This window comes from Coenobita brevimanus, chromosome 78 (assembly GCF_032717465.1).
Source record: "Coenobita brevimanus isolate Jiangsu-jjx chromosome 78, ASM3271746v2, whole genome shotgun sequence".
Lineage (NCBI taxonomy): Eukaryota > Metazoa > Arthropoda > Malacostraca > Decapoda > Coenobitidae > Coenobita > Coenobita brevimanus.
In genome coordinates this window covers 29,957,751-29,978,285 of record NC_137031.1, presented here as the reverse complement: position 1 = coordinate 29,978,285, position 20,535 = coordinate 29,957,751, and the positions used below count along the sequence as shown (strand labels likewise).

General features: G+C 42.8%; 1 protein-coding gene across 1 annotated transcript in view; it reads right to left on the bottom strand.

Moving 5' to 3' along the window:
* Nucleotides 1-20,535, bottom strand: part of LOC145408783 (uncharacterized) — a 139,544-nt gene that overhangs the window by 4,981 nt on the left and 114,028 nt on the right. The window contains exons 4-7 of the mRNA XM_080279432.1: nucleotides 8,139-8,412; nucleotides 7,580-7,859; nucleotides 6,842-6,999; nucleotides 4,638-4,872 (exon numbers count right to left, since the gene is read on the bottom strand). Of these exons, the coding sequence (XP_080135558.1) occupies nucleotides 4,638-4,872; nucleotides 6,842-6,999; nucleotides 7,580-7,859; nucleotides 8,139-8,412 (947 nt within the window). The remainder of the gene's footprint in view (nucleotides 1-4,637; nucleotides 4,873-6,841; nucleotides 7,000-7,579; nucleotides 7,860-8,138; nucleotides 8,413-20,535) is intronic.

The following is a 20,535-nucleotide window of genomic DNA, read 5'->3' as shown; positions in this document are numbered from 1 at the left end:
GCAAACAACAGTACAGGGAATTTCCAAACAATGCCCTCTCTCACTAGGGCGGCTCCATCATCCACTACCCTACCTTGTATCTCTTTTATAACCCCATCCATGTACAGACTGAACAACCATGGAGACATGACACATCCTTGTTTCAATCCAACCTTCAGACAGAAAAATTCACTGAGTTCACTATCCACACGCACTGCAGCCTTAGCACCCTCATAAACACACTTCACGGCCTTCAACAACTTCCCATCTACTCCATATATTCTTAATACTTTCCACAATCCTTGTCTATCCACCCTGTCATATGCTTTCTCTAAATCCATGAAGGCTGCATACTTCTTTCCCTTCTCTAGAAACTTTTCACTAAAGATCTAAGAATGAATGAATGATCTACACAACCTCTTTCCTTCCTAAAGCCTCCCTGTTCTTCTCCAACTAATTCCTCTGTTATTTCCCTAATTCTGTCAATAAGCATCCTACCATATACTTTTCCTATTACACTAAGAAGGCAAATGCCCCTGTGATTACCACACGCTTCTTTTTCCCCTTTTCCTTTGTACAGGGGAATAAATATACCTGACTTCCAATCCTCCAGGACTCTACCTTCCTCCCAGGCCAATCTGCATGTCTTCTGCAACCATTCTATTACTATCTCTCCCCCATGCTTCAGCATCTCACCACGCACTCCATCAATTCCTGGGGCTTTTCCCGTTTTAACTTTCTACATTGCTTCCACAACTTCCATCCTACTGATTTCTTCCTCCCTTCTCACATCCCTCCTTCTCCCAGCCATTCCCCGGCCACTTATATTTGCATTACTTTCATTCTCTATGTTCAACAATTCCTTATGTTTTCTCTCCATCTGCTCACTTTTTCTCCCCTCTCCACTAGCAATCTACCAATTTTCTCTTTCACTCCCCATTTAACTTCTTTGGGACCCTGTCTAACTCTCTTTACCTCTTTCCAGAACATTGCTTACATTCCCTCCACTTTACACTCAAATTCCTTCCAAATTCCTTATCCACTCTCTTCTTACTCTCTCTTACTAATCTTTTCACCTCTTTCTTCCTCTCTACATATATCTCTCTCTGCCGTCTCTCAACTTCTTCAACGCCCCTGTTCCTCATCCACTCACTATATGATTTCTTCTTTTGTGCCACAGCCTCTCTCACCTCTTCAGTCCACCATGCTGTTCCCTGCACCCCCTTTCGTCTTCTCTTCACCCCACACACCACGTCACATGCTGCACAGATTTCATCTGTGAATTTCTTACACACACCGTTAACGTCCCCCACCTGCTCCAATCTATATTTACCCAATCGCTCCTCCACGTCCCTCTTATAATCTGCCTTTTTTCCATCCTCTTGTAACTTTTCTACCCTCCTTGTAAGAACTACTTCCTCCTGTCCTTCCCTTCTCCTAATTCTACATTTTGTTTGGACTCTGATTCTGACCACCACCAAGTGGTGGTCCGAAAGTCCACTCCCCCAGCCTCTACATACTCTTGCATCCATTACACACTTTCTCATCCTTTCATCCACACACACATAATCAGTCATTGCCTTCCGTTCATTCAGTTCAGGACCCACCCTTCTCATCACTTGCCTCGTATACCTATGGATCATTTTGTGCCTGAAGAGGGTATTAGCTATCACTTACCCCCTCCCGGCACAAATGTTCACTAAAGCACTGCCATTATCATATATATATATATATATATATATATATATATATATATATATATATATATATATATATATATATATATATATATTTGTCTATCTATCTATACATATACAATTGTCATAATGTCTCTACATTAAGCTACAGTATTTACCCCCTTTTGTCAGTTGCATCCCTAAGGAAAAAAGTCAGGTACCTATTGTTTTATGCATCGCTCATTTTCAATTCATGTCTTCCTTTGTTCTGTGTGCCACTCCCTGCTGCAGGTGTGCATGAGCTAAGCAGCAGTATTTACCCCTTTTGTCAGGTGCATCCCTGAGGAAAAAAGTCAGGTTCCTGTTGTTCTTTGTATAGATCAGTTTTAATTCACGTCACCCTTAGTTCTGTGTGCCAGTCCCAGCTGCGGGTGTGCATAAAAGACCTCTACCCTTTACGTCTCTGTATCACTCTGAAGATGTAATATACGAAAGTATTCACTGTCGCTCCTTTCATTTCTCCTGTGGTTATTTTATTTTGGAGAGACACACACACACACACACACACACACACACACACACACACACATATATATATATATATATATATATATATATATGTGTGTGTGTGTGTGTGTGTGTGTGTCCAAAATAAAATACACACACACACACACACACACATATATATATATATATATATATATATATATATATATATATATATATATGTGTGTGTGTGTGTGTGTGTGTGTGTGTACAGTATTTATATCCGTATGGATATATCTTCCTATATATCAAGTGTTAGACAAGGTGCTCTACCAGATCAGATAATAATGAATACAATATCTGATTAAGAACAATCACTGGTGATGTACAGTTGAGTTCATGATTTCCTGAACACATCTGAAGGTATCTTGGCATCCTCTTACTACACGACGTAGTATTATTATATGAATGAAGGTAACGATTTGTATCGTGTCCGCCGATTGGTTACAGAGGCTCAGTTCCATTGGTTACCAGTGTGAGAATAAAGAATTACATTCTAAGCATCTCTAGAATGTATTGCGTGATACTGTCAGTATAATGGTAGTGATATCACATGGTTCAGTCATACTGGGTAGATGTATCAGCATTATTTACATATATCTACTGTTGATTAAACTGTAGTGATATGAGGAACAAGAGCGAATGGCAACCTATGTTACATGTAGTTGGATTCGCTTCGGAGGATTGAAACAGAATTCATATTGACCAAATTAAGTTACAGTATTGTTTCTGCGTAGCTAATTGATGTTTAACATATAATATTTTGGTCTGAGGGTGCCTCAATCCTCCGTTGATGTGACCTAATACTGTTTAACCTAAGGAGCACTGCATCATTCCATACAGAGTCACTGTGTAACGGAACCCTGTGTGTGTGTGTGTGTGTGTGTGTGTGTGTGTGTGTGTGTTCCCATTATATCTTATGAACTACTTGAGAAATCAACATGAAACTTCAGGGTATCAAGATACGGCAAAAATCTTAGCCGAGTTCGAAACTGGGCACTCGGGGTCATGGCCATGGTCACCAAAATGGCTGTCAAAGGTCAACCAGTTTTTATCGCCAGCCTTTAGCACCATTATATCTCATGCACGGCTTAAGCTATCAAAATGAAACCTTCAGGGTATAAAGATATGGTCAAAATCTTGGACTGGGCCAACAGGATATTCTGGCGGTCGATTAACATTCGGCTCCCGAATGCTTTTCTTTCATTTATATTTAATTTGCTTACTTTCCCCCCCCCCCAAGCCCGAAAGGTTCCTGCGTCCTTCTGGCGTCGTGGATGAGTGTTTGATTAGCATCAGCGGATATCATACAGGCATACCGATATTCATGTAGCAATTATTCAAATTAGTGTAACCCTGCATAACTTAAAACATGGGCTCTCTGACCCCTAACGTAGGAGGGATAGGCATCTCTATACCTCGTTTCTTATTGTGTGTTACATTATTAATAACTACTTTTGAGGTCACCGGTCAGCATATTAATGCTAAAGTTCAGATCATAACTTGAGTGTGAATGATACACATGCAAATAATTACTATTAATCTGAAATAATATACCGGACTGTTGCGCAGTTAGAGGGAGAATTGCTCAAGCAAGCAACGCTCATGTTATCTAAAGTAAACCCCATTGCTTATGCTGTATGCCCTACGTGTTTGTTATTGTTGTGACACAGATAGCTGCCCATGGAAAATAAGTAATAATTTTTACAATTATGGATCAGATTATAATAACGGTAGTGCGAAAAGAACCGACGCTCCTCTCAGTAAAGTTCCAACACACACACACACACACATGGTTCCGTTACACAGTGACTCTGTATGGAATGATGCAGTGCTCCTTAGGTTAAACAGTATTAGGTCACATCAACGGAGGATTGAGGCACCCTCAGACCAAAATATTATATGTTAAACATCAATTAGCTACGCAGAAACAATACTGTAACTTAATTTGGTCAATATGAATTCTGTTTCAATCCTCCGAAGCGAATCCAACTACATGTAACATAGGTTGCCATTCGCTCTTGTTCCTCATATCACTACAGTTTAATCAACAATAGATATATGTAAATAATGCTGATACATCTACCCAGTATGACTGAACCATGTGATATCACTACCATTATACCGACAGTATCACGCAATACATTCTAGAGATGCTTAGAATGTAATTCTTTATTCTCACACTGGTAACCAATGGAACTGAGCCTCTGTAACCAATCGGCGGGCACGATACAAATCGTTACCTTCATTCATATAATAATACTACGTCGTGTAGTAAGAGGATGCCAGATACCTTCAGATGTGTCCAGGGAATCATGAACTCAACTGTACACTAGAATCCTTTACATAGGCAAGTTATTTTAGTGGTAGCTGCTGGAGTGACGTGTAATGCTATTTTTCTGGCTACACTTGATCTAGCCCATACAACACGCTCACCTTCCTTGAGTGTTCCCTCATCCATGGCCTGGCCATTGGGAAAGATAGTTTTGACGAAAATGCCAATGTTGCCTTTAGGTGAATCTCGTCCCCCAACGATGGAGAAACCTAGCCCCTTCCTGCCCCGGCCTTTCTCAAAAACAGCCGTGTGGAATGAGAGGCTGAGGGATTTGGGGCGACGAGGGAGTGTTGAGGAGGAAGAGGAAGACGATGATCGCTGCCAACGGTACAATGCCTGACGGAGAATTAACGCTGTTAGCATAAAATACTATACAATACTCTTTTTTTTTAGTACTTCTAGTATGCATCTCTGTAACTGACATATGCAGTTACTAGTAAGTTCTTTTAACTATATAATTTTTTATGCATCATATCTGGACATGTGATGAGCCAAGAAGCACATTTCCGAGGTTCAGTAGTACAAATGACACCTAAAATATATGAATCTGAATCAGATTTGACAATCACGTTTGGTAGGGGCAGGTCTAAATGCAAGGCCATCATGAAGCGAAGTTACCTTTCTCTCAATTCCATTACCTGTTATCCTAAGTACACTTGTGAGTTATTGCATCAATCAGTGTGATGGTCTCTGGGCATCCTTGGATAACTAGAAGTAAGTTACAAATAATCAGATGATAATTAAGACGGAAACATTTACCCACATTACAAGTGGGACGCCTTCCAGCGATGCCACCGAAATAATCAGGCAGCATCGTTGTCCAGTTTTACAAACGTCCCTCGGCTCCCTCCCGCAAACGGAGGATGGTGGATTGCAGGAAAAAGGCAACTTTAGCCTGCAGTCCCTTGCGTTAAGTTCAGCTGAACCTGGGGCTAGACTACTACTACTACTATCCACAGACTGAATAATATTCAGGATTCAACCAAACTGATAACTCTCTATGCAAGTATTTAGGCTATAAGTGTTCCCCTTCCCCCATCCTCCCATCCCCTGCTTATATGCCGATTTATTGATTGGCTGTGTCAGGAATAGGGGAAATATGTGAATGAAGCTTAAGGAAATTGTGTAAATACAAAAATGATGCGATTTTACAAGTTACTTCAATTATATATGATTTACGTCCAGAACAATGAATATACTTGTGCAATATGAAAAATAAATCATATATATTGTATACCTTTAAAAGAAACTACCTGTCTAATATTACGGGCCCAGGAGAAAGTTTATTAAATAATACAGTAGTCGTCCACACTTGAAAGTGTAGCAGGTGTTCCAGCGAGCAACTTACTGATGTTATTTTAACTTCCCAGTGATGTTCGTAGATACCCTGTAGTTTTAATAATTTCCTGGACAACCCAGTTTTTGTTCCCACTGGGGCGCTTTTTGGCACTTTTGAGCAATATGGTGGCGAATTTAGAGAAAAGTCACTTTTGTAACACCACTACTTTTCCATAAGCTTTCAATTGGATTCTTAGACTTTCCATCTATTTCTCATCTAATTGTCTAGTCATTCACTCATTCGTCTAATCCAGTGTTTTCCCATGAGAAGAGTAGAAGCCCGGGACTAGGCAGGTTGGGCCTGACATTTAAGATGAAAGTGACCAGCCTAACTCATCCCTGAGTGGCATTATGTGAGCAATAAACCCCAACCACTGCTTGGATATAAACCTGCACAGGCTCAATCCGATTGGAGCGCCTTATTTACCTGCTAAACCACCAAACGCCATATTTGGTTATCTGGTTACCATCCAGCGTAGTAAATGGTTTCCTGGTGTACAGGAAACCATTTGGTTTGTCACTCAATGTAGAGTCACCCGTAGACAGAAAGAAGAGGAAAGAATGAAGGAAAGAAATACAGAAGAGGAAGGATGGAAAGAAGGAAGGGAGGGCAGGCATCCGAGAGCAGCACTACATCGAGTGAGTGAATGGTGAGTGCCCCTGCCTTCCATTTGTGAAAGTAACTGCTCAAGTTAAAATCACCACCCTGCGAACAGGATGTCACAGTGTCACACAAGACGACTAAAAGGGGTGGAACTGAGGGCTGCAATATCCTTCTATACTTTTACCAACGCCATTGCCCAGAACGTATGTTGTAAGCAATCCCATACCGGACATGTCACAAGATGGAGAGATCATTCCAGGAGCTTTCTTTTTCTTTTATGTGCAGTACGTCCCCCTGAAGATAAATGTATACAGAAAACAAAAAATCCAAACATGGAGAAGATGCCTTGATGGCAGAGATGACTATAAAGTAGAGTACCTGTGTGGGCTGCATGGTGGCAGCAGGTGCGACTGATGGTTGTGAGGTCTCTGAGGCAGGTCGGTCCTGGAACACCCCGTCCTCCAGCAGTGTCACCAAACGCCGCCCTTCATCATCGCCTCCTGGGGGCGCTGGCGAGGGAGCTGACACACAAGACAAGTTCAATTCATCACGCTGACTGTTACATCTTTAGTTCTTAATGTTAATTATTCTTGAGTGAAGTTTTATCTATTAGTGTGTGTTTATGACATAAAATGTCCACATCGTGAGCACGGGTGCAATTAAGATGTATGTACACATTATTGGATTTAAGAATTAATCTCTGTACAGTATTTCTCCTTCAATTTTGTCTCTTATTTGTTGGCTGACGTAGCAAAGTACGGCACAAATGCTAGCCCACTTCACAAACAAGTACCCGACACACAATAAAGTTCTGCATAGACGTCTCATTAATCTATCATGCACAGCCACTGGCAGAAAATGTATAAAGATAAGATGTTTTCAAAAGACATGTGGTAAGAACTCCTGCTGGCTTCATCTAATGCTACATACCTCAGGGCAAATTCTTTTGCTCTGTTATATTATGCACTCGGTAATTTCCGTTGTCTAATCAGTTCCGTGACTGTAACTTTCACTGATATAATAACTCGAGGTATTCGCAGATTAACCTAACATAGGTTATGTGATTTTTCATCTCTCTCTTTGCAAATTGTTTCGACTCACCTGATGAAGAGTCTGAGGTGGTTCGGACCATGATAGCAGTAACCAGTCCCTCCTCCCTCCCCTTTCTCCGCTTCTTCGCTTCCCTTGGTGCCCGCTGGTGAAGGTCAGGCAGGTTGGGGAGCTCTCTAGTGCAGGTGCGGTGATCAGTGTGTAGGTCAGGTAGGTCTTTCACATTGTTCTGGTGGTCACAGGGCAGGTCATGAAGCCCCCGAAGACAGGGTCGGTGGTTGTGCAGGTCAGGAAGATCTGAGATGTCTCCAGTGCAAGTCTGGTGACTTATCTGCAAATCAGGCAGGTCAGGAAGTTCTCTGTTGCAGGCACGATGATCCAAATGCAGGACAGGAAGGTCAGGTAACTCCCTGGAGTAGGCTCTATAGTGTTTTGATAAACAACACTTTGGGTCATGTATATCTCTGATATGCCTTCTTAAGCCACAACCATCCTCCAGGTCATCTTCTAAGTCGTCTTCAGATCTGAGGGTCAGACTGTCACCCAGAGATGCCTCATCATCATCTTCATCAACATCACGGTCATCATCATCATCATTATTGTCATCCACATCGTCATCAGTGCGGGAGTCAACCCTAGTGTCAATTCGAGAGTCTACACGCCCACTAGCCAAAGATGCAACATCAAAGTCAGAGTACAAAGACTCGAGGGCGTTGGTATGGTCATGGGTATGGTCGGCTGCGCTGTCTGGGTCCCGCGCCACCACGATATCCACCTCCAAAAGTGTGTGGCGGAGGATACGACGAGCTTCGTCCAGAGACACACCTCGCAGACGCTTCCCATTCACGTTAATGATCTCGTCTCCAACTCTCAGCCTTCCATCCCTGGTTGGGAGAAAAAGTTTGAAGTTAGGTAGAGGCTGGAGAGGTATATATACAGATAAGTGGAAAAATACGAGCTCAACTTCGCAACTGCATAGTTTATAATGATAGCCTGTACAGGGTGAATTTATACCCTGGTGTTGTGAACATCACCTTGTACTACAAAAAACTTTTCTTTTACTCAGTGTGCCAAGCCAGTTTGCTCTCACAAAATAACACTGCAACTACGATACAATTTTTCGTTTCCCTCACGAATGGTATCTCCTCCTGTAGAATTACTCGCTTCTCTGTAACTTTAGCTCAAACTTTATCAAACAAGTAAACCAACAGTGAAGTATGCAAAGCTATCATTGGCTGGGTGGATGACTTCACAGTAATTTAAAACAAGACAAGCGAATGATGACTAGAGAGACACAGGTGGGACAGTAGGATCAGAGTGCAGGAGACAAAAAGTAAGAGGAACTGAGATAAAACGTGAGTGAGATTGGAGAGGAAAATATAGGAAAAGTCTGACTGAGGCTGTGTTTTCTTGGGTGAGGTTGAGGTGCTTCAGGTGCAGAAAGAAGAAACAGGAAGTGGATGAAGTGAAGAGAGGCCAAAGGAAATGGGAAGGTGAACTCACGGAAAATGAAGAGGTAAAGAAAAAAGCAGAACGTGTGTTGGCGGTAAGGAAGTGTGTTCCTGATGCAAACTATGTCAATATATATACTGTGTATGTATATATATATATATATATATATATATATATATATATATATATTATATATATATATATATTGGAATTTTGAGATATATATATATATATATATATATATATATATATATATATATATATATATATATATATATATATATATTGGAATTTTGATATATATATATTATAGATAGATAGATAGATAGACAGAGACAGATAGACAGATAGATAGACAGACAGATAGACAGACATACTCATGTATCAAATTTAGCAGACTATTAAGGTAAGAAATGCAAATTAATACTTGAAAGAAACCCGACCTTACTTTCTGTTGTTTTTGGAGGAAACTTTGATGTAAACCTTCACTGCTAATACCGGTCAACCTACAAGGCAATCTTCTTCTCCTCCCCTCCTCCAAATATCCTGCGAGTCTCTCTTTTCTGCCTACCCTCCCAACCTTCCCATCACCATCAAACCAATACACCAGTCCTGTATGAGACAGCCCTAGCATGTATTCAATAAGGACGGTGGGTGTTAGCGCCAAAGTGGTGACATGTGGAGGTGTATGGTATGTAGGAGGACTACTGGGCCTTGGGAGCAGGCTGTGAAAAGCTTATGCCCAGTGTCGGAAAAAAAAAAAAAAAAACGGTTGTTATGATTTAAATGATTTAAATCATGTGATTTAAATCATTTTAAATCAGTGTGAAAACATGATTTAAATGAAAATCGATTTTTTAATATAGAGTAAAAAGGAAGAAGACAGAGAATGTGATGGATGTGTATTGTACAGATTCATCAAGTCTGCTTGGCCTGTACTCTTCATGTACTGATCTTGATCAAGTCAGGCACCAGTGACTGCCTTCCGTTATATGGTAAATATTAAAAATGAGAGGAAAGTAGGCTATTTGATAATAACAATAAATGTGATTATACTCAGTGTTAACAGATGAAATAAACTCTTTTTTGAATACACAGTAACATGATTTAATCTAATGATTATGATCCTAATCTGACAAAATAAAAGACAAGTTGGCAACTTTCTTCAGTATCTGACAGTGTGAGTAACCTCCCCCATACCAAGAAGTGCTAGCCTGTGGTGCACTGCCTTACGCCCACTTCCCATTCACATTATAATTTTCCATTTTGTAAGTATGTTTATTTGAACAGCGATATATATTCATGCCTAATGGACGCATTGCAACTAGTGGAAGGAAAAAGACCCAGTATGGTACTCTTTTGACAGAATTCCCAAAGGCACAAGCAGGTTGGGGAAAAAAAAAATAGGTTAAAAAAAATCTGATATACTTAAAAAAAATCCTATTTAAATAAAAAACCGATTTTTTTATTTCAAAAAATCTGTGATTTTTTCCAACCCTGCCACCACAGGAAAAATACTTGGAAGCTATTGTCTGAACAAAGCTGTATGGATCTGGATGGAACTGGCCGTCCTTAAAATGATGTAAAAGGACCATGGTACATTAAAATGAAGCAGAGACGGTCGAATTCGGACTCACGAAAATGACTAGAACTGTACGTCGCCTTACTTGAACTGATTCTTAAATGATCCTGAACTGATCCGATAGGATCTGAATTTACGTTACTGGGACTAAACATGGCTGACTTGGCCTAAATGACTTCAATAGTCAACACTGATTTTGAATGGACCTGAAACAACCACAGCTGACTCTGACAGGCCTGAACTGACCAGAATAGTCCGAAATTAACGTAAGTCAGAATAAATATGAAGGACCAGAAAGAGCCTGAACAATCTGGCAATACCTAACTGATATTATTATGTTTTAATGACCCTAGTGTGATTTCAATGGACCTAAAATTATCTGACTGGGCTAAAGCAGACCTACTTTAGTGAAGGACCTGGAATAGCCAGGACAACCTTAACTGACCTGCTTGAAACTGGTCTGATATACCTGGACCTGCGTGGCTTTGAACAGATGTGACATGGACCTGAACTGATTGAAAATGAGCTGAACTGGCTGGATATACTAGGCGACTTAACATGGATGAAAATGCATGGGCCTACATGGACATGATCATTTTGGCCTATAGAACTTCGCGCAGCCCGAATGGACCTACAGCAGATAAACCTAAAAAGGCCGAAAGGGACCTAGAGTGGTCTAAATGGTGATCATGCCCGTATCCAGTGCCTATACTGTACTAGCAGTGAGGGGAAGCTGCTGAGCTTAGATTTTTCTTTTAACTTCTGTTATACAGAAATTTTATAACCTGGCACTATGATACTAAACCCATTACGCGATTTCCTGCATGCTTAGATTTTTCTTTTATTTCTGGTGTTCGGCAGAAGCTGTAGGGTGTAATTCCTAAGCATATTTATGATCAATCATTGGGTCGTATCTTAGCTGGCATAGGAGCTTTACTAACGCCTCTTCGCCAGCAATGTATTTTGACAACTGCATCTTAATATTCTCTTTCTGTAAGTAGTGCAAACCACGATATCATACAAAAGATATATATATATATATATATATATATATATATATATATATATATATATATATATATATATATATGCTTGCGAGACCACGATACCATACAAAACGATATAGGTATGTGTGTGTGTGTGTGTGTGTGTGTGTGTGTGTGTGTGTGTGTGTGTGTGTGTGTGTGCGCTAGCGAGAATACTAGCCTCTACTGTAATTGCAGGAAGAACCAGACACGGGAAGAGTCTACGCTTCTTAATTCTTCCTGCGGAAAACAAGATATAACCTACTGTACGATAATTTTCCCCCAGTAACTAAGATTTGCTTTTTGTAAGAGGAACAGAAGACACGGGAAGACTCTGCCCTACTCGTTCTTTGTCCTTCCTTTAGAAACAAATAAAAAAAAAAGTTACGATTGGGAACTGATCGTAAATATGTTGGTGAATGCAGCCCTTGGCAGGGGTTACAGTCGCAGCAGCTCTGTTAACAACTTACATCCAGTGACAAAATAATTTATTCTTAGTTTCCTCTAATCTTTTTACTCAGTTTAGGAGAGACTGTTAGTACGACAGATATCTGACATAACCTTCATTAACCCCTTCAGTGCCACAAACATTCCCAAGGTATGTATATATAATTGTCTAGACGTGGCAAAATAATCAACAACCACATCCTCAGATTATGGGGTTAACACTTTCATCAGTATCACATTTTAATAACAACAATAATAATAATAATAATAATAATAATGATTTATTATTATCATCATCATAATTATTATTATTATTATTAATGTTGTAACCACCAGCTGATTTTAACATAGGGGAAAGTTTTGGTCCTGCAAAGGTAAGATGTGGCCTTCAATTCCCTGTTCACCAGATGAGGTCTGCCCTAAGCTGACTGACATCGTTTTGGTGGTTGCAAGGGATTATCAAAAAAAGATATCACTGGATGGAAGAGAATAACACCTTTGACCTGAAGACACATTTTCAAGTTTTATTCCTGCTACTCCCAGACGATTTTATTAATCTTAGAACAGACTTTAGCAATGAAAAGATAAATGAAGGTTGTATCTAACCCCTACAATTAGAAAAGTCCTCAACCCCAAGTTGATTAAAAAAAACTTGTGGGAAGCAAAATTGAATTACCTATATACAACAGAGCATCGTAGTAACGGGATAATACCTTCACGATGACGCTTTTTTTTTTTTTTTTTTTTTTTTTTTTTTTTAACCTTATGTCCGTCAACAAAAGTTGGAGGAGGTTATGAATTCACCCTCTGTACGACTGTTTGTTTGTTGGCCACTCCGTACCTCAAAAATTTACTGATGAAATTTGGTGGTTATGTTGATCACGGGCCAAGGAAAGATTGATTAAATTTTGGTGATCTGGGTTTGAATCCCGGTTCACAGCTACCGATGAATTTAAATGACATTTTTTGGATATATGGGTCATGGACCAAGGAAGAGTTTACTAAATTTTGGTGGTGATCTAACTTGTCTGGTATAGGTGCTGGCAGAGATTTGCGCTCTCTGAGTTTTTTTTTTTTTTTTCTGTTTTCAGATCGTATCATTCAGCTTAAGAGACAATTTGAAACGGACTGGGTAAAACAGAGATTCTTTTGGAGTTCCATTAATTAGGAAACTAATTTAATATAACTAAAATTGTCTGATAAAGGCAAAATAAAGCCAACAATTGAAGACACGACTCTATGTCTCCCTCCATCATCTAATCCTACGTTGCCCCATGAGGAGGGTAGGAGCCCGGGACTAGGCAAGTTGGTCCTGACATTCAAGATGAGAGTGACCAGCCTCACTCATCCCTGAGTGTCATTATGTAAGCAATAAACCCCAACCACCCCTTGGATATAAACTTTCACCGGTTCAATCCGATTGGAGCGCCATAATTACCCAATAAATCACCAGGCGCCAAAATTTGGTTATATATTTACCACCCAGCGTAGTAAATGGTTTCCTGGTGTACAGGAAACCATCTGGCTTGTCACTCAGTGTAGTCACCCACAGGCAGCAGGAAGAGGAAAGAATGAAGGAAAGAATGACAAAAGAGGGAGCGTAAGGTCACCCGTAGGCAGAAGGACCAGGAAAGAATGAAGAAAAGAAGACAGAAAAGGATGGAAGGAAAAGCTGGAGAAGCGGAAAGGGCAGACACCCGATAGCAGCACTACATCGAGTGAGTGGATGATGAGCGCCCCCACCTATTTTTGATATTTTTGCAGCATCCACACAGTTTCATTCAGCTTTCGAGACTTTTCCAATTTGAGTGATATGCAACAACAACCTTTTACCCCTTACCTACACGAGTATCACCAAAGCTGAATAACATAATCAAGAGGAAACAATTAAAAACAAAATGAAATAATAGGCCACCACAGTATACAGAATGAAGCGACGTGGGAGGGATTTACAGGAAGAAGAGAAGGATGCGATGTGGGAGGGATTTATGGGAAGGAGAGACGGATGCAACATGGGAGGGATTTATGGGAAGGAGAGCAAGATGCGACGTGGGAGGGATTTACAGGAAGGAGAGAAGGATGCAACGTGGGAGGGATTTGCAGGAAGGAGCGAAGGATGCAGTGGGAAAAAAAAAAAAAAAAAAAAAAAAAGCTCATTAACTCGCTTAAAGGCCGCCTTGGGCGGCCTTTCTGCTCGATGTCAAAAGGCCAGAAATGAATCATAACTCGGGTACCGGTGGCCCGATTGGTCTAAAAATTGTTTTATTTTTCAAGTTAGAACATTTTAGCGGCACCTTGCTCTAACAAAAATTGCTCTACAATGCGCCATTTTTGCTGTGTTACGGTCACAAACGGACAAACCAATACCAACAAACATACAGAAACCGGATCATTATAATACAGATTCCTAAGGATTACACGAAGTCACCGACCTTCACGCAGATGAAGTATTTAATTTTCATTCTGGTTATCGCCGAACAACTTTTATTCATCTTAGGAAAAACATCTTGAATTGTGACGGTTAATGTAGTCTTAATCTAACCCCTCCAGTTCGAAGAGTCTCTCCTACGCTGAATAAAACTGTGTGGAGGTTGCAAGAGTAAAATTGAAATATATATCGCCAGACTGAAAGGGTTAACTCGCACAACGTATTTTTTTTTCTAAGTCCTGGCATTCCCGCAGAATACGATACACAACATTTAATATTAAGGGAAGGAGGGGGCTCAGACGGGGGCATGCAAGGGAGGGAGAGGGTGGAAACAGATAGGCGGATGCAAAGGAGGGGAAGGAGAGGGGAGACAGGGGATGGGGGATGCAAGGGAGGGGAGGAAGCGGGAAGACACACAGCGGGGATTGGAAGGGAAGGAGAAGAGAGAGAGAGAGAGAGAGAGAGAGAGAGAAAGGGGATGCAAGGGGTGGACCGGGGGCGAAGGAAGGGAGAGGGAGACATAAAAGGGGGATGTACGGGAGGAAAGGGAGGGAAAGGGGAGACACAGAGGGGGGGATGTAGGGCAGGGAAGAGAGGGAGAAGGGAAACAGAGGGGGGGGGTTGCAAGGGAGGGAAGACGTGGAGAGGGGAGAGAGGGGACAGGCCCAGACAAGGGGTGCAAAGGGGGAGTAGTGGACAAGCACAGACGGGATGTGCATGCAGGGAAGGGATGGAAGGAAGGGAAGGGGTACAGAAGGGAGGTAGAAGAGATGATGGGAAAGTACGGAGGCTGGAGGGTTACAAGTCGGTAAGAGGAGACAGGAAAAATAAAGGCAAGGGAACAGCGTGTATCTTAAGGCAAGAGATGTGGGATGGGAAGTGACAGTGATGTGAAACACTGCCATAATTCCTCCTTGATAAGTGAGGCAGTGAGTGGGATGGGACAGAGAATAGGTTAGCACAGTGAATAGCGTGGAATGGTGAGTGGGAATGGCAAAGTGAGGCGAGGAAGCTAGTGGGGTGGCACAGTGAGGTGAGGTAGTCAGCAGGATGGCACACTGGCGTGAGGTAGTGAGTGGGGTGGCACAGTGGCGTGCAATAGTCAGTAGGATGGCACACTGGCGTGAGGTAGTGAGTGGGGTGGCACACTGGCGTGAGGTAGTGAGTGGGGTGGCACAGTGGCGTGAGGTAGTGAGTGGGGTGGCACACTGGCGTGCAATAGTCAGTAGGATGGCACACTGGCGTGAGGTAGTGAGTGGGGTGGCACACTGGCGTGAGGTAGTGAGTGGGGTGGCACACTGGCGTGCAATAGTCAGTAGGATGGCACACTGGCGTGAGGTAGTGAGTGGGGTGGCACACTGGCGTGAGGTAGTGAGTGGGGTGGCACACTGGCGTGCAATAGTCAGTAGGATGGCACACTGGCGTGAGGTAGTGAGTGGGGTGGCACAGTGGCGTGCAATAGTCAGTAGGATGGCACATTGACGTGAGGTAGTGAGTGGGGTGGCACAGTGGCGTGCAATGGCACACTGGCGTGCAATAGTCAGTAGGATGGCACACTGGCATGAGGTAGTGAGTGGGGTGGCACAGTGGCGTGCAATGGCACAGTGGCGTGCAATAGTCAGTAGGATGGCACACTGGCGTGAGGTAGTGAGTGGGGTGGCACAGTGGCGTGCAATAGTCAGTAGGATGGCGCGCTGGCGTGAGGTAGTGAGTGGGGTGGCACAGTGGCGTGCAATAGTCAGTAGGATGGCACACTGGCGTGAGGTAGTGAGTAGGGTGGCACAGTGGCGTGCAATAGTCAGTAGGATGGCACACTGGCGTGAGGTAGTGAGTGGGGTGGCACAGTGGCGTGCAATAGTCAGTAGGATGGCACACTGGCATGAGGTAGTGAGTGGGGTGGCACAGTGGCGTGCAATAGTCAGTAGCATGGCGCGCTGGCGTGAGTGGGGTGGCACAGTGGCGTGCAATAGTCAGTAGGATGGCACACTGGCGTGAGGTAGTGAGTGGGGTGGCACAGTGGCGTGCAATAGTCAGTAGGATGGCACACTGGCGTGAGGTAGTGAGTGGGGTGGCACAGTGGGGTAAGGTAATAAGTGGGGTGGCAAAGTGGGGTGGGGTAGTGAGTTGGGTGGCACAGTAGGATGAGGTAGTGAGTGGGGTGGCACAGTGGGGTAAGGTAATAAGTGGGGTGGCAAAGTAGGATGAGGTAGTGAGTTGGGTGGCAAAGTGGGGTGAGGTAGTGAGTGGGGTGGCACAGTAGGATGAGGTAGTGAGTGGGGTGGCACAGTGAGGTAAGGTAATAAGTTGGGTGGCAAAGTAGGATGAGGTAGTGAGTTGGATGGCAAAGTAGGATGAGGTAGTGAGTGGGGTGGCACAGTAGGATGAGGTAGTGAGTGGGGTGGCACAGTAGGATGAGGTAGTGAGTGGGGTGAGGTAGTGAGTGGGGTGCCAAAGTAGGATGAGGTAGTGAGTGAGAAGGCACAGTAGGATGAGGTAGTGAGTGGGATGGCACAGTAGGATGAAGTAGTGAGTGGGGTGGCACAGTAGGATGAGGTAGTGAGTGGGGTGGCACAGTGGTGTAGGTCAGTGAGTGGGGTGGCACAGTGGGGTAAGGTAGTGTGTGCGGTGGGACAGTGGGATGATGCAGTGAGTGGGGTGGCACAGTGGGATGAGGTAGTGAATGGGGTGGCACAGTGGGGTGAGGCAGTGAGTGGGGTGGCACAGTGGGGTGGGGTAATGAGTGGGATGGCATTGTGGGGTCGGGTAGTGAGTGGGTTGGCACAGTGAGGAGAGGTAGTGAGTGGGATGGCACAGTGGGATGAGACAGTGAGTGGGGTGGCACAGTGGGGTGGGGTAATGAGTGGGGTGGCACTGTGGGGTCGGGTAGTGAGTGGGTTGGAACAGTGAGGAGAGGTAGTGAGTGGGATGGCACAGTGGGATGAGGCAGTGAGTGGGTTGGCACAGTGAGGAGAGGTAGTGAGTGGGATGGCACAGTGGGATGAGGCAGTGAGTGGGTTGGCACAGTGGGGTGAGGTAGTGAATGGGGTGGCACAGTGGGATGAGACAGTGAGTGGGGTGGCACAGTGGGGTGGGGTAGTGAGTGAAGTGGCACAGTGGGGTGGGGTAGTGAGTGAGGTGGAGCAGTAAGTGGGCAGGCACAGAAGATGAGAATGTGAGTGGGGTGGCACAGGGGGTGAGGTAGTGAGTGGGGTGGGACAGTGGGGTTGGGCAGCGAGTGTGATGGCACAGTGGGGCAGGGCAGTAAGCAGAGCGGTTCAGGGGATGAAGCAATGGGTGGGATGGTGCAGGGAAGCGAGGCAGTGAGTGAATATGAAGCTAGTGAATGAGTGAAGGAAGGAAGGACGGTAAGAAGGCAGTGGGCTGGACGACGAGGAGAAATTCACACGTAGTGAGTGAAACGGGAAGTGTGTAAGCAGAGCACCGTGAGTGGAGTGAGGCAGTGGAGCGTGGGGTGAGGTGGGGTAAGGGGGTTGGGGGCCTGACACAACTGAAGGGAGGCAAGAAGAACCTGGTGTGAGATGTACCATTAACTCAGCTTGTTTGCAGAGATGGCACATAACTCCAGCAATTTTGGTCATGGCCGCATGCAAACTAATGACATTTCCCTTCACATTACATTATTTGCAACGATTATAATATGCTCCAGAGTCTGAGTTAACATATTTAATATACGATTATTTTTAATAAACGACTGATCAAAGTTATACAGCACCGAAAAATAGTTTATGGTAAACAAAGTAAGCTATAATGTACCGAAGTAAATATATGAACATGTAGAGGTGAATTCGTCCACAAACTTACCGGTAACTGAAGACAGCAAAACGCGAAAAAAACTATCTGATCACCCGCTTAATCCTCCCATGCTAGTGTCTTCTTCGCGTCCTGTTACAGTTAACGCCAGACTATTTTCTACAGGTGAGACTGAGCCATAGCAGCTGAGTGTGAAAGTACTCCCTGTGGGATTCTTGAAGCCACTGCACTATCAACATACGCAGACGGCGCGCCGTCCATTCATATAGGGGTACGGAAGTAGGCTTAGGATTAATGACTGTGACTGCACGAAGGGTCACTAAGGCAGATAATCAATTTTTGCTAACGTGCAGTCTCCCCTTAGATTGCGACACACTAAAATCACCTTTTACACACTCGTTCCCGATTGTTCTGCTGGGTGAACAGGGGCAAGGGAGAAACAACTTTGACCAACAAACAGTCTGACCGGCCCGAGAACTGAAGTCGATGTATTTAAGCTGCGTGCCGGAAATGCTACCAATGGACCACCGCCTTCCCCAGTGAAGAAGAATGAACGGAGGCGGGTGTGGACAAATGATATGCATATCCGGTTGCCTCACCTCCCTCCCCCCTCCCTCGCCCCCAGCACACGGTTACACAAGAGCTGACACAGCATGCAAAATATGGCTCCAGTGTTTATTCTTCCTGTCGTGATGCGTGATCAATGGGGTCCAATTTATCCTAGAAGGAACTCGAAAGCAAGTGCTGCTTTTTCCTTTAGGTAATATCTGCATACTTAACCCATTGGCGCCCAGTGTCCTGTATAAATGACAAAACTGGGCATTTTCAAATTTTTAATAAAGAAGGGAACCCGGGGGTAGGGACCTATGAGCTCTGCGACTATGAGCCGGTAGGCGGAGGGCGGTGCGCTTAGTACCCTCCCACCAAAATCCCTTGCACTGGAACTCTGGGCACTAACGGGTTAATGTGGGTTGTGGTAGCTGTCCGTGGGAACTGAAGGCATATGTACTGTACATATATATATATATATATATATATATATATATATATATATATATATATATATATATATATATATATATATATATATATATATATATATATATATATATATATATATATATATATATATATATATATATTATATATATATATATATATATAAAATATTTAATATATATATATATATATATATATATATATATATATATATATATATATATATATATATATATATTATATATATATATATATATATATATATATATATAATATTTAATATATATATATATATATATATATATATATATATATATATATATTATATATATATATATATATATATATATATACAGTATATACATATTAGCCTGGAAAAATTTAATTCAGCCCCAAAAGAGAGGTTCGGACTCTGGTTCTTCCCTTAAGGATCTGCCACTGCTACATCAAACCTGAGGCAATGAGGCAACCTGTGGAGTATAAACCGTAATCTAGTTGGCACAGGAGGCTTCGCAGCACTACTTCTATGAGTTTGCATATTACACGCTAACATTCTTTTGTGTGATATATAAATCGTTATAATATCGACACGGGGTGCATAAGTTGGGTTACACACAACAGAACAGTGCGGTGCAATGCACAAAACAAATCGCTATGGGAGTGGTGTTTTGAAAGCTCTACAGCCACTTAGAATCATAGCTTGTATGCTGTCCCGATCGTTTTAATACTGACATAAGTTATCAATAACATACGAGTAAATATCGTGGTGCAATGTGCAGAATTAATGGCAAGCAAAGTGGTATTACAAAATCTCCAAAGCCACACACAACATATCCCACGTGCGTGGTGCGGCCTGCCATAGTGACTGACGGTGAGGACGGACACCATCGCCACACACAACATATCCCACGTGCGTGGTGCGGCCTGCCATAGTGACTGACGGTGAGGACGGACACCATCGCCACTGCACACTGCACTCCACGACTCGCATTGCCATTACGTTGTTCTAGTGCACTGTGTGACAAAATACTCCGAGACACGCACTGGTCTACATAAAACTACATATATCTTTTGCCAACTCTAAAGAAAAAAAGTTGGTTTGCCCAATGTAGTTCTATATCAATATATTTTTAGTCTCCGTTTTAGGACAATTTATTTCACCACCTATGTGTTTTTATATTTCTGACAGTTATTTTACCCACTGTAGAATATCGACAAATTTTTAGTCACTGCTGTAGGATACTATATTTCACTACCCGCCATTTTTGTATTTTTAACATAAAGCTCTGTTTTCTTAATCTGT